Here is a 14183-nt window from a genome sequence, read left to right as displayed (position 1 = left end):
CCCACGCCCCCTGCCGTTCAGCACACTCAGTTCTGGGCATAATGAGCTCAGACAGGGGTCATTACAAAACAATGGGTGGGTCTCTTAATTTCAGAACAGACATAAATAACCTTTCTTAATTCCTTAACTGTTTCTCCTTTTAGAAAGTCTTCCTTTGCCTCAGTGTTTCCATTAAGCACCGGGGAGTCAAACAGGTAGTCCAGGAAATGATAGAACAGCTAAGTCAGAGGTCATAAACCGGCAGGTGATAAACCACAGTCAATCCATGTGCATATTTGTGCATATTTTTTTTTGGCCCGAGATTTAAAAACAAATGTGTGTTAATAGCGAGGATTTTAAAGTGGGAAGTTGACCAAAAAATCGAGATTTCCAGCCTCTCTGGAGGAACACCAGCTCAGTCCTCCTGTGGCGCATCAACCTGCTGCCCACCTCCGTCCCCCAGCAGCCCCAAAGGATCACTCTCTTGTTTCACTTTATGAACCTGGTCCCTGCAAGCGTTTGCATGCTGACAAGGTTCTCCTTGACAGGGAGCCGAGAGTGGACCAAAGAGTATAATTACCTCATTTGGATTCAGAAGAGTCAGTTTGCCATTAGTGAGTGAGACCACAGTTCCCATGATTAAACCCCTTTGACCGGGATGCCCTCTAAGGGTGCCCCTCCCCCTCACCTGGTCCTGGGATGCCCTCTAAGGGTGGCCTCCCCCGCACCTGGTCCTGGGATGCCCTCTAAGGGTGGCCCCCCACCTCACCTGGTCCTGGGATGCCTTCTAAGGGTGGCCTCCCCCGCACCTGGTCCTGGGATGCCCTCTAAGTGTGCCCCTCCCCTTCAGCTGGTCCTGGGATGCCCTCTAAGGGTGGCCTCCTTCACCTGGTCCTGGAATGCCCTCTAAGGGTGCCCCCCCACCTGGTCCTGGGATGCCCTCTAAGGGTGGCCCCCCACCTCACCTGGTCCTGGGATGCCTTCTAAGGGTGGCCTCCCCCGCACCTGGTCCTGGGATGCCCTCTAAGTGTGCCCCTCCCCTTCAGCTGGTCCTGGGATGCCCTCTAAGGGTGGCGCCCCCCTCACCTGGTCCTGGGATGCCCTCTAAGGGTGCCCTCCACCTCACCTGGTCCTTGGTAGGCCTGGGGATGGCCAAAGGCTGAGTCCCAGTTGTTGGCAGCGCTTCTCTGGGCTGCGGCCCCCTCCGGCTTGGCTCCCCAGCCATCCGAGCTTTCCCAGTTTGCAGGTTTGGAAGCATTCCAGGCTGACCAGGGGTCACTGCCACTGCTGACCTGTTATTAGGGGTAAAAAAAGGAGAGGATATTTGTGACTTCTAGAAAGCACTACTCAATTCAGTAGGAAGCAACTGAATAGGGGTGCTGAAAACTGATAGAAATGTAAAATAATTAAAAAAATAAAATTTTAGAAACAGGTAGGCAAGCACAAAAAGCAGCATCAATCGACTTTTACTGCTAGCAATTTGCCGTGTTTGCTCAGGAACTTTACAACTGTTAACAGAGAAACTCTCTTTTTTCCCCTTCCCCCAAGTAACAGCTTTTATGAAGCTGCTCTCATTCTCATTCGTGCTCTGACACTCCCACTGTGTAACAGAATATGTGACATATTCATAAATAACAACTATTTTCTATTTTCAAAGCTGACCTGAACAACACTGTGCCGTCTGTATCTCTTTGCATGCTTTTTTTCTCCACTTAATATGTTTTTGAGCTTATATATGCTAATAATATGCTTTATTGACCTTAACTGCTTGATAGTAATCAGTTGTATTTTTAACTGTTTGATAATTTTTATTTCAAAAGGTATTACGTTACCAGTTTAAAAAAAAATCAAAAGAATAAAAGGATATGAAATATAAAAGCATTCCTACCACCTTAAGATGCCAGTCATTCTCTCAGAGACAACGACTCCTAACAAAGTCCTTTGTACATACTTACTCACACATGCCATGCAATGAGATTCTTTTTGCTTTAAACATGTTCTAAGTGAGCCACATACTTACTCATACATGCCATGCAGTGAGATTCTTTTTGCTTTGAACATGTTCTAAGTGAGCCACATACTTACTCACACAGGCCATGCAGTGAGATTCTCTTTGCTTTAAACACGTTCTAAGTGAGCCCCAATTACACTTTCTGCTCTGCACTTCTCTTTTGTTTTTCCATAGCCTGAAACATTCTCCTAGGTATTAACACATCAGCATGTGGACGATGACATTCTTTTACGCGACTCCACAGAATTCCCTTGTTTCCCATCATCTAAACAGCACGTGCTGATGCTCACTTAACTTGTTTGCAGTGTTTTGCTACTGCTAATAACGCTGCAGTGTACATCCTTATACATCTTTCCTCACATATCCAATAGATCTATGTGAAATTCCCGGAAGAAAATTACTAGGTAATGAAAGTGTGCATTTATTAATAAAATTGATAAGATTTTGTCAAACTGCTTCCTACACTCCTACTACATGCCAAGGGGTGGCGTCTTGCATAAAATGGGGCTATCATGCCAAGTTATTTTTAAAATATTTTCTACCATTATTCTTTTGCATAATTTTATAGTTTATTAATGTTATAAATAAAATTTTCAAATGGGTAATACATGGCACCCTATTTCAAGGAATACTGCAGTAAGAGGAGCCAGAGGCAACCAGTTTTTTTGTTGTTGTTGTTTTCTTGATTTTTAAAATAATTTATTTACTTTTAATTGAAGGATAATTGCTTTACAATATTGTGTTGGCTTCTGCCATACATCAACATGAATCAGCCATAGGTATACACATGTCCCCTCCCTCTTGAACCTCCTTCCCCACCTCTCTAGGTTGTCCCAGAGCCCCAGTTTGAGCTGTGAGTCATACAGCAAACTCCCACTGGCGATCTATTTTACATGGTAGTTCCCATGCTACTTTCCGCTTCTTTCCCACCCTTCCTCCCCCATTAAGTCCACAAATCTGTTCTCTAGTCTGCGTCTCCACTGGTGCCCTGCAAACTGCATCATCAGCACCATTTTTCTAGAGTCCATACATATGCATTAGTATACAACATTGGTTTTCTCTGACTTATTTCACTCTGTATAATGGACTCTAGGTTCATCCTAGATTTTTAAATTTTAAACCTTCAACCTGTATGGAATTGACTTCGGTATAAGAAATAATATAGGAATCCAGCTTAATTTTTTCCTGTAGCCATCTGTTGCCCTAACATCATTTAATGAATAATCCATTCTCTCCCCACTGATTTGAAAGCCACCTTTACCATACCCTGAACTTGGGACTATTTCTGGGACTCTTTCCTATAATCTATTCCTCTAATACCAAACTACTTTGGAGCCCACTAGACAGAATGCCATATGGTGAAGTTTGTACTTTACCATAACATCTTTTATTATTTTTACAGTGAACTTCAGCATTGGTTTTCTGTTTTTAAAACTAAAACAACCTTCAGGTTTAGGATTAGTATGTCAGTGGTAAAGAATCCACCCATCAATGCAGGAGATGCAGGTTCGATCCCCGGTTCAGGAAGATCCCCTGGAGAAGGAAATGGCAACCCACTCCAGTATTCTTGTCTGGAGAATCCTATGGACAGAGGAACCTGGTGGGCTATAGTCTGTGGGGTTGCAAAAAAGTCGGACACGACTTAGTGACTAAACAACAACATGTCAAGTTTAAAAAATGTGATTTCATTTGAACCTTAAATTTGTAGATAAATTTAGGGAAAACAAATAGTGCCTTAAAATTTTTTTTTTCAACGCTGAAATCTATTAATTCAAGGACATGGAATAGCAAAGTCTTCCTTCTCACATACAAAACAAAATGAAACAAACCTGATATTAGAGAGAGAGAGAATTACCCAAATGGCCTCATATGCCTCTCTAATGTTTTAGAATGCCACCATGGTTGGGTTTTTTCTCACTCTTCACCAATTGACATATGGAGGGATAACTGCCAGCCACCTACCAGAAGCGTCGACAACAAAGCACACGTTTTACAAAGGAAATATGACTGCATTCTAACATCTCTTGTACCTTCAAGATGATGTTACTAATGATTTTGCTCAACGTCAAATATTAACAGAAGAAAGACATTTCATCCATATGACTGTCAATTTCTCAAATACACAGCTGACAAGGAGCTCCTCTCAAGCCACTCTAGTGGATTCTGGAAAAGAAGGCTGTTGTGCTGAGAGCTGGCCAGTCACACCACAGTTAGGAGAATCCCTTCCTCCACAGCTTTCTTCAGGGGTGGGGGTGGGGGAACAGATACTCTGTGCTCTCCAGACTCTAAACCAGGAGGTTTTGTTTTCACAATAAAAACTTCAAAAGGTCTGCAAATTCTGGATGGTAACATGACAGTACAGATATTCGTCTGGCATTTCTAGAAACTACTGAGGAAAAGGAACAGAGAGCTGCAATCTAGAACAACAGACGAGTGAAAGTCCTGCCCCGCTGGAGAGTAAGACTGTTGGCAAACCGGCAGAGAGAGGCATCCTAGCAACACGGAGGAACAAATGGGACATGAAATTCACAGCAAGTATCCTAAAAAACTGAAACACATAACATGATACTCTGAAAAACTACTTCGTTAATAAATCGTTTATAATCAGTGCATCATGACTGGGTCATGTGCAGGACCTTGGCTCTCTACCTAGGTGATGAAATCCGTATTGGCAAATCACTGTTTGCTTTTGTCCCACGCCCCACCCCCCTGCCCCAACCCCAAACCCCCCTCACCCCCGGGAATATTCCTTCTTTCTTATTTCAGCTTGACTTGTGCTGATAAATCTTTCAAACCTGACCAACTAGAAATCTCCCCAGGTTCTATCCCTAGGGCCCCTCCTCTAATAGCAGTACTGAACAACCAGCTCCCAAAGCCAGGGTCTGCCACCCCCTGAACCCGCCCTTCCTGTACTTTGGCCTCTGGCTCCTCCGCTCTCCACCCCCAACAACCCTGCTGTCCCGACTGCAGGCACCTGGTCACACGACCATCCAAGCCTCTCCTCTGCTTTCTGCCAGCTCTCCTTCCTCTTTCTACCCAGCGAGGTCTTCATCCTCTTCTTTTCCCTCCCTTTATGGTAACAACCGCCACACCCCCCCCCAACCCAGCCCCCTGGCCATGACCAACTCAACTGCATTATTTCAAAACCTTTCACTAGACCTCACTGACCATAGGATGGATTCTAAGCTCATTAGTCCACTGATCAAAATCCTACCTTTTCCTTCCACGACATCCCCATCCTCACTAGTCGCCACTGATCCTCATTCTACGCATCAGCCTGCAGTTTCCCAGACTTTCCCACATCCTTCCCTTTGTTCACGCTCTACTCTCCATCTGTGCACCAAGCCTGCAGGAAAGCTGTGCATCTCACATATACATGTAAAGGGGGGGCAAGGATGAGAACACTGGCCCACTGGTTCAACTTTAAATCCCCTTATGAAATTGTGCAGGAGACTCGGGTTCGATCCCTGGGTTGGAAAGATCCCTGGAGAAGGGAAAGGCTACCCACTCTAGTAGTATTCTGGCCTGGAGAATTCCATGGACTGTACAGTCCATGGGGTCACAAAGAGCTGGGACAGGACTGAGCCACTTTCACTTTACTTTATGAAACTGCAGCAATTTGACTCAAGTGAACAGCCCACAGGTTGAATGTTAAATCCCTTTATGAAACTGTAGCAATTAGACTCAAGTAAACTTCTCCTGGGCGCAGTGGTTAAGAATTTAAGCTCTAGAGCTGTCTGTCTGGGTTTGAATCCCAACTTTACCGCTTACTAGCTGTATGAACTTGGCCACTTACTCCATCTCTCTTAGTTTCCATACTTACTGAATGGATATAACAGCATTAACTTCCTCACAGGACTTTTGTAAGGATTAAAAGACATAATGCATATAAAACATCTCACAGAGTATCTATCTAACACATAGCACAAACTCCGCAGAGGTCATCTTACTACACGGGGGCTCACTTAGAATATAAAGAAAAGCCTGATGACTGGTAATCTTTGAGTGAATCCCCATTAGTTTACACTTTAGAGGAAAAGACCATCAATTATATTTTCAAAATAATGCCAGATCACATTAATAGAGAAACTTTTATTTAAATAGGTGATTATAGGCACTTAAAATACTTTCTATTCTAGCCAAAGATTTGTTTCCTTCAGATACATATAAGAAAGAGAAAGAAGACAGAAATGTTTTGCCATAAAGTTCAAAAGCAAGTCTTGATTCTTGGGGGTTTTGGCACATTTTCTGTGTGCTGAATGCTGAGATCTTGCTTTTCTTCAAAGCCTAACCCCAGTTGCAACGAACTGGGCTATAGAACAAGTGGTTTAACGATCCTTTGGCCTCTGACTTCTTTGCTCTCAATTCCAAGAACCCCTTCCGTCCCTCACCTGCAGACATCTGGCGGCACGATAATGCATTCTGCTCCTCCGCTAAGGTCTCGAGGGGCCTCTCTTTTCCTTTGCTCCCAGGCCTTCCCTCTTTCTCCTTTCTACTGAGTCATCATTCTCTTCTGGGCTGGCCCCCCTTACAGCATCAAAAACATCCAGACTGTCAACTCCATGGTTAAAAATCCTTCATTAGACCTCACTGTCCCTGGAATAAATTCATCAATCAAGTCTCGTTGAAAGTCTTAGCTGAAAGGTCTCCAAGCTATAAATCCCAATCACCCTTTCAGTTCCTATAAGTCCCACTTTCTATGTTGCCATGTTTCCAAGAAGACCTTTATTTAGTTAGCTACTTTACCGGAAACAACACCTTGCTTGGGGGAAAAGGATTAGTTCTAAGGGTTTCAAATTGAATTTTACCTTATTTATGGAAGGAGAAGGAGAAGGAGAAGATGAAGAAGGTGGTGATTGGCTGAGACTTTCAAGACAACCAATCTGAGCCAAAATATCCACCTTAAAATAAAAAAAGGTGCTCAGTAAATGAAGGGTGGGGGAAAAAAAAAGAGTATACCGAAGCTAAAAACAGCAAATGCATAGCAGGGCTAAGTTCAGCAGAAAATTCCAGCATGCCACTCATGCACAAACATTACACGCAGAAACCAAAGCCCTAGTGCGTAGTAGCGGGTTATCCTCCGTGCATTAATGTATGTTCTGAAGACTGTTGTTGTCACAACACAGCATCACTGAAGTACTAAAAGTAATTATACACAGCACAGAAGGAATGGAACAAATACCATGCGAGTCATACAGTCACAGAAAAAGAACTCCAGAGGAAAAGCAATGCCAAGCTTTACAAAACGTCAGGATGTTGAACTAGTGCTTTCAAAGCTACCAGATGTGAGATGAGCAAAGCTTCCTGGAACCTGAGAGCCACAAAGAACCTACCCAGGACTGGCTAAGAGCACAGAACAGCCTGCGAGGCCGTGAACTCTGCGAGCTCCTGAGCCGCTGGCCACCTTGGTGTGCAGAATTGACTTGAGAAGAGATAACCGATACGCTCCCCGGAGCTAGGCAGTGGCCAAGTCAGCATCGCTGAGGGGGACCACCTTGGAGCCCAGCTTGCAGGCTTCGAATCCCAGCTCCACAACCATCTAGTAGGGAAGTCATGACTGCTCACATCTGTATGGTGTTCGAGAACGCACTTTCCAGGTATAACTTCCTTCTGAAGAAAGTGGTGGTATGATTTCCATTTTGTAAATGCAAGTAAATTTGGTTTTGGAAATCAACTAATAATAGAAGAAGACAATCATGATGGAGTAACTGGGATCCAGTTTATGCTTCCACTTAAGACTAAAAGAGACGTTATATATGAAGCTGTCTTCAAATCACTGGCCAACAGGCAACAGGGGACCTGACACCTACCTAGAGAGACCTTCCAGGCCTCAGGTCAGGGACGGGGGATCTACACAAAGACCACTGGTCTCGTGAACTGAGGAGACAGAGCTGGGAGTCTGGGGCAGAGCGGTGAGGAGGAGAGAGCGGCACAGAGGCCCCAGAGACTGGGTGAAGAGGTGGGGATGGGATCCCAGGTCTTAGGCTGCGTACCGATCAGCACACACATACGAGGAAGCAGCCACATGAAGGGTTAAGTATCAACCTCTCGGCAGGGCGGATCTCACCAGCCAGCACGGAAAACCTCAGGATTCAGGATTCACGGGGTGTGATATCAGGTACAGAACCGCAAAGGCTTTTGCCTCAGAGACAGAGGCAAAAATATCCCTAGGCTGAACATTGCTCTGGCCCCACCCTAAGAAGCTTACACTGGAAGAATTAAACTGTTTCCTAAGTAACTTCCTTTTTAAAACAACAGCAACAACAACAACAAAAACCCTACTAGTCTGCAACTGCTGGCCACAAAAATAATAGGATCTGGTTTTGTTATATTTTGCTACTTAGCTGTACTTTGCTTCTGAGATGACATCCTTGGGCCACCAGGACGAATAAGAATCAAACTCTTACTTCTGACAACAGGCATCAGTGAACGTGGGCAAGGGCCTGTTTAGAAGACCACAGCAAGACTGACTTGCCTCACTGGTTTCCCAGGATGTTCTTCTGGATTCAGAGGAAATCAGGTCTTTTGGTTCAACTGGTTTTCCTGTTCTTCAAGACACAGTCTAGGAAGAACACTCTTCACTGCCCAGATCACGAGACTGACAGTGCTGCAAGAGAAGACGCCCGCCCTTCTCTGTGTCCACTTGAACTAGGTCAGACCTCGGCTATGAGGCCATAACCGAGGTCTGAGAATTAATGAAAAAGGTAACTTATATTTCACTATGGTTGCTTTCTGCTTGGCTTTCTACCAAACTAGCGAACAAGAGTACAAAGAATATATAGAAAGGTTCAACAGAGGCTGACGAGTAAGCAGAGCTCCCGCTGCCCACCTGGTTCCTTATAGAGGATGCTCACTCAAAGTTCAGTACAGGTCAACATGGGTCATTCAGTTTGACAAGTCTACCAGGTAAGAAGGGTCAGTAATCAGGGGACTCACCACCTTGTATATTATCATCCTGGGGGAAAGGTTTTGGAAGCATTTGTAGGTCCACCTTATTACACGCAAGGAAATTCTCGTGTGTGCCTCGGTCACAGACGTCTACACCTTACTGGTTACGCTGTCACGGTCATTCACACTGCTACACCCTAATATACGGTCTCCTGCTTGGAGGGAAAGAAGGAAGGAAGGAACTTCCAGAGGAAGACTTTGTCCAGGGGCATACAACAAAAATGAACAGAAATTAACTGGGTTTGTGAAAGCCGAGGTTATGGTGTTTTGGTTTGCTTTTTGTAACTCATCTGCCTGACTGAGGCATAACGTCTTTATCTGACATTTCTCATTCATCAGATGTTTAATAACCATGTGCCAATTGTGTCAGGAAATGGGGATAGTAAACAAATAATGTGATTCCTTTATAAGCCAAGAATATTTCAATCAGTTTCTGATAAAGGTTTAATTCTCTTTCTCAAAAAGGCCCACAAAAAGTATAGAATTGTCTTATGTAAAAAGCCTAATCATTTCAGCTCAAAATACAGATAGAACTTGTAAAATTTCCCATTTTGTTCTTTATAGATTTTTTGCTAAAAGGACATCATTGAATTCTACAGATGAACCTCTACTGATTTAAAAAAGCCATCTACAGAAATATAAAAACTTACACATTCATTTAAAAATAAGGCTAGATCAGAACAACATTCTAATTCTATTTGCAGCCAGTCACATAAGTACTACTGACTGGAAAGTACCCCCTCAAAGCTCAAACAGCTCACTGTTCAGTCACTAAGTCGTGTCTGGTTCTTTGTGACCCCATGGACTGCAGCACACCAGGCTTCCCTGTCCTTCAGCACCTCTCGGAGTTTGCTCAAACTTATGTCCATTAAGTCGGTGATGCCATCCAACCATCTCATCCTCTGTCATCCCCTTCTCCTCCTGCCCTCAATCTTTCCCAACATCAGGGTCTTTTCAAATGAGTTGGCTCTTCACATCAGGTGGCCAAAGTATTGGAGTTTCAGCTTCAACATCAGTCCTTCCAATGAATACCCAGGACTGATCTCCTTTAGGATGGACTGGTTGGATCTCCTTGCAGTCCAAGGGACTCTCAAGAGTCCTCTCCAACACCATAGTTCAAAAGCATCAATTCTTTGATGCTCAGTTTTCTTTATAGTCCAACTCTCACATCCATACATGATCACTGGAAAAACCATAGCCTTGACTAGACAGACCTTTGATGACAAAGTAATGTCTCTGCTTTTTAATATGCTGTCTAGGTTGGTCATAACTTTCCTTCCAAGGAGTAAGCAAACAAAAACGTCTCATTAATTTCTAAAAAGTAAGTTCTGTAAAGATTCAGTGATTGAAGAGTTTTTAAAAAGATCTATACTGAGAACCTTTTTATAATTATATAATTTAAACACTAACAACTGGGCGAAAACCAACATGAGGACAAGTATTAACACATGTTTAGCAATGATATCTGAGATTTATTTTCACCAGCAGGCTAATACATGCTGGAGGCACAGCTACTAATAGGAAGTGCTCCTGAATCTGTAAAATACCAGATAAATAACTAATAATGAAACCACCAATAACCACTAAAAACTATTCTTTTTTAAAGGTATTGTAATAGCTGTCCTTATCCACCTTAAAATTATACTAGAAAAAGAAAAAAACAAGAATCTAATTCATTTCTTAAATATCCTTCAATAAGTTTTCTACACTGTTTGCAACTGTGGTGTCTCTGTGTATATATATGTTTGTATTTTATGGTATGTATATATTTATTTTATTTTAAAAATTTTTATTGTGCTGAAATGTAATGTAAAAGTTCCCACTGTAACCATTTTTAAGCGCATCGTTTCATGGCATTAATTACATTGTCAATGCTGTGCAGTCATCATTACCGTTTTCATCAAACTCCCCCGTCCTGTGTATATATTTAAACACCAGGAAGGTAACACTACCCGTAGGGAGATGCCTTTGTAAAGGCCCGATCATCCACATCTGCACATCTGAAGCTACCCTTGTTCTTCTACCAGCAGCCCTGGCTTCCTGAGGGGCAGCTGTCCTGCACTCTCCCTGGCCAGCCCCTGCTGATGACGCGGATTCCTGGCTCTGCTGTGCAACAGCGCTGCAGGGGACCCCCTCTCCTGCCCAGACGCCTGTCCGACAGCAGAGCCGGGGGCAGGCTCACAGGTGCTGGGTCAGAGAGCAGACGTGCTTCACGTACTAACACAGACTCTCACACTGTCCTCCAGAAAGCTTCATCGGTTTATCTTTACCAGCTCCACATCGGAACTGCCTACTGAACATGCCTTTCCTCACATTAGGTGTTAAAACACTTTAATTCTCTGCTAATTTGACAAAAAGAATTTCAAAATGAGCATTTTGCAATATTTACTGGCTCTTTGTACTTCCTTTCCAATGAAAAAATCTGTTCACCCCCTTCACCCATTTCTTTTTCTGAGCTGTTTATCTTTTCCCTATAGATTTATGAGAGTTCTCTATTAACAGAATTACCTGGTACCTCTGGCACGTTAGAAATTCTTTTCCTAGGTGAATATTACTTTTTGATTTAAATGTACCAGCCTATGGTTGCTATAAATTCTATTGTGTTTAGAAACACCTTCTATATCCCAAGGTTATAAAAAAAAAAATGTTGCCTATATTTTTTTCCAAGTATTTAAAAAAATAAACAGCTTTATCATTGTTCAAATTAAATTGTTCCAGCACATTTAAAGAATAATGCATTGTATTCCTTTGACATTTACAGTCTAGTCTATGCCACAGTCAAGCGGCAAGTCTGTGTTTTACAGGTAAGGAGTTCCCTCACGTTCTGGACAAGGAAGAAAAAGGTCACAGTGGGTCGTGGGGCTGTTGCACGAACGTTATCCACCACCATACTAGTCACTGCCTGCTCAGTGAGAAGCTAGAACAGAAGGGGCCCCAACAACCCAGAATTAGGAATTTTAAGGAAAAAAAAAGGAAGTGCTATTTTACATATTAAGTTAAAAACGTGTGAACTAACTACTCTGAAATGCAGTATAGCTTCAAAAGTCAAGGAGGGTTCAGATAAATTAAAAAATAACAGGCTCAAAGTAAGTTATTTATGAACATCTGCAGGTGGAATGTAACCTTTTAGAAAGATCTTTCTAAAAATATGATTTAAAAGAAGGACACGACAGTCAGAAAGATGGATAAGCAGCAGCTGAATGTGTGGCTTTAACCTGCCTGTGTGGGAAGAAAGCCAAATTCAAAACAAGTGGTGCTGAGAAGACTAAAAGGATACTGATTAGGAAGAGTGTGGTGTGGTGTGCTGAGCTGGGGGTGGGGGGTTGGAGCGGGGGCCTGCCTGACCCACGGGCAGAGGAGAGGGCTGGCTCCTTCCTTTGACGCACAGTAGGCAGATCCTTTACCAGCTGAGCCACAGGGGACACGCTCCTCCGACACACCTGCCTCCAAACAAACGGTCCTCCCGGGAGAAGGCAACGCCAGAGTCACTAGAAAAGCCCAAGAGGCATATCCCTGGACCAAAAACAGTATTTTCTAACCAACATTCCGAAAATGAAATGGAAAAACCTGACAGCAACGTTCTCCGAAGCTACCAATCAACAACAGTATTTATAAAACATACCACAGTCTTGGCCCATTTAAATTGTTCATACATCCCAGACAACTGAGACCATAGATGGCTGTTAAAAATATTTTTACCCTATTTAAGTAAATGCAAATGCTCAGATTAATTAATTACGGTCATGTATTCTGTATTTTGTTACTCCTGGTTTCAGTTTATTTTGTCTTTGCTTTCAAATGATCTGATTAGATTTAATGTCAGATTGGACTAGTAAAATCCAACCTTCATAAGTTGATTATATTTTCTTTCAACCAACCTGGAAGAAAAAAATTAAACTTATGTGGACCAGTTTATATTACATTTATGTAGTGAGAAATCTTCTTCATAATACAACAAAATTTGAGATTGATTTTTTTTGGGGGGGTAAGGAAAAACAACTTTATTTGGAAATCCCTTAGGCAGAGAAGATGGTGGACTCTTGTCCCAAAGAATCATTTTATGTATTTATTTTTTAATATAAATTTACTTACTTTAATTGGAGGCTAATTACTTAACAATATTGTATTGGTTTTGCCATACATCAACATGAATCCACCACGGGTATACACATGTTCCCCAGAGATTGATTTTAAATTTGTGTTTATGAGTTAAACTGCTTCAGCCAATCCTGAGCCAATGGTTGAAATAGGTCCCTGAATTAAAATACAATAAATAGCTCTGTTTTGTTTCCTTCACTTATTTTATGATTATCTCAATATAATTCCCCTTTATTGAAATGCTGTCCTTATTAATGTGGTTTCACCGGTGTTTTTGTATAATTCATTGAATCTCAGCTGGGTTGACTTTGCCCATCTGGCAACATTTGGAGACAGTTTTGGTGACTGCGGTGAGGGTGGTGCTACAGGCCAGAGATGCTGCTGGTTATCACAATGAGGAAGCATCAGGCCCCAAATGTTAACGGCACCCAGGCTAAGAATCCCCGGTAAAATGTCAAATAACGTTTAACTGGGCTTCCCTGGTGTCTCAGTGGTAAAGAACCCGCCTGCCAATGTAGGAGATGCAGGAGATGTGAATTCGATCCCTGGGTTGGGACAATCCCCTGGAGAAGGAAATGGCAACCCACTCCAGTACTCTTGCCTAGAGATTCCATGGACAGAGGAGCCTGCAGTCTATGGGGTCACAAAAGAGTCTGATACAATTTAGCGACTAAACAACGAGATTTAACTACTATTTCTTCACATTTTATCTTGAGTAAACTTTAACTAGCCAACATTCTCAGGTATTATAGATTAACAAAATATACGAGAATGCTCAACTATGGTGATAACTTCACCTCCAAATTTTAAATATCTGAGCCAGACTAATTTGTAATTCAGGATGTCCACAAAAGCTATTTTAAAATATATAAAATCTGCAATTAACATTTAGTAACAGTACTTTGAAAAACTCTCTTAAAAGGTTAAGATATAAATATCCTATGAGCAGATAAATGTAAATGAGATGATTATTAGGCTTTACACTATTTAAAGCCTTTTATGTAGTTAAAAATATCAAGAGATATCTCCTAAAGCCCATTCACTTCTAAAGAGGTATGAAGCAGGAACATTTTCAGCTCCATCTTCTCAATTTTCTTGTTGACACTGGCTCTGGATAATCATTTAGCAATAACTGAACCAGGCCAAA

The 14183-nt window shown here is 42.4% G+C and overlaps 1 protein-coding gene across 2 annotated transcripts in view; it reads right to left on the bottom strand.

The window, feature by feature from the left end:
• SNX9 (sorting nexin 9) overlaps nt 1–14183 on the bottom strand; it is an 89714-nt gene that overhangs the window by 33438 nt on the left and 42093 nt on the right. The window contains exons 5-6 of one of the 2 annotated variants that reach the window (XM_059889598.1): nt 6799–6891; nt 1106–1271 (exon numbers count right to left, since the gene is read on the bottom strand). In XM_059889598.1, the coding sequence (XP_059745581.1) occupies nt 1106–1271; nt 6799–6891 (259 nt within the window). The remainder of the gene's footprint in view (nt 1–1105; nt 1272–6798; nt 6892–14183) is intronic. The other variant, NM_001199026.2, reaches the window with a different exon arrangement.

The sequence above is a fragment of the Bos taurus genome, chromosome 9 (genome assembly GCF_002263795.3).
Source record: "Bos taurus isolate L1 Dominette 01449 registration number 42190680 breed Hereford chromosome 9, ARS-UCD2.0, whole genome shotgun sequence".
NCBI lineage: Eukaryota > Metazoa > Chordata > Mammalia > Artiodactyla > Bovidae > Bos > Bos taurus.
This window is presented reverse-complemented; position numbering and strand designations above follow the sequence as displayed.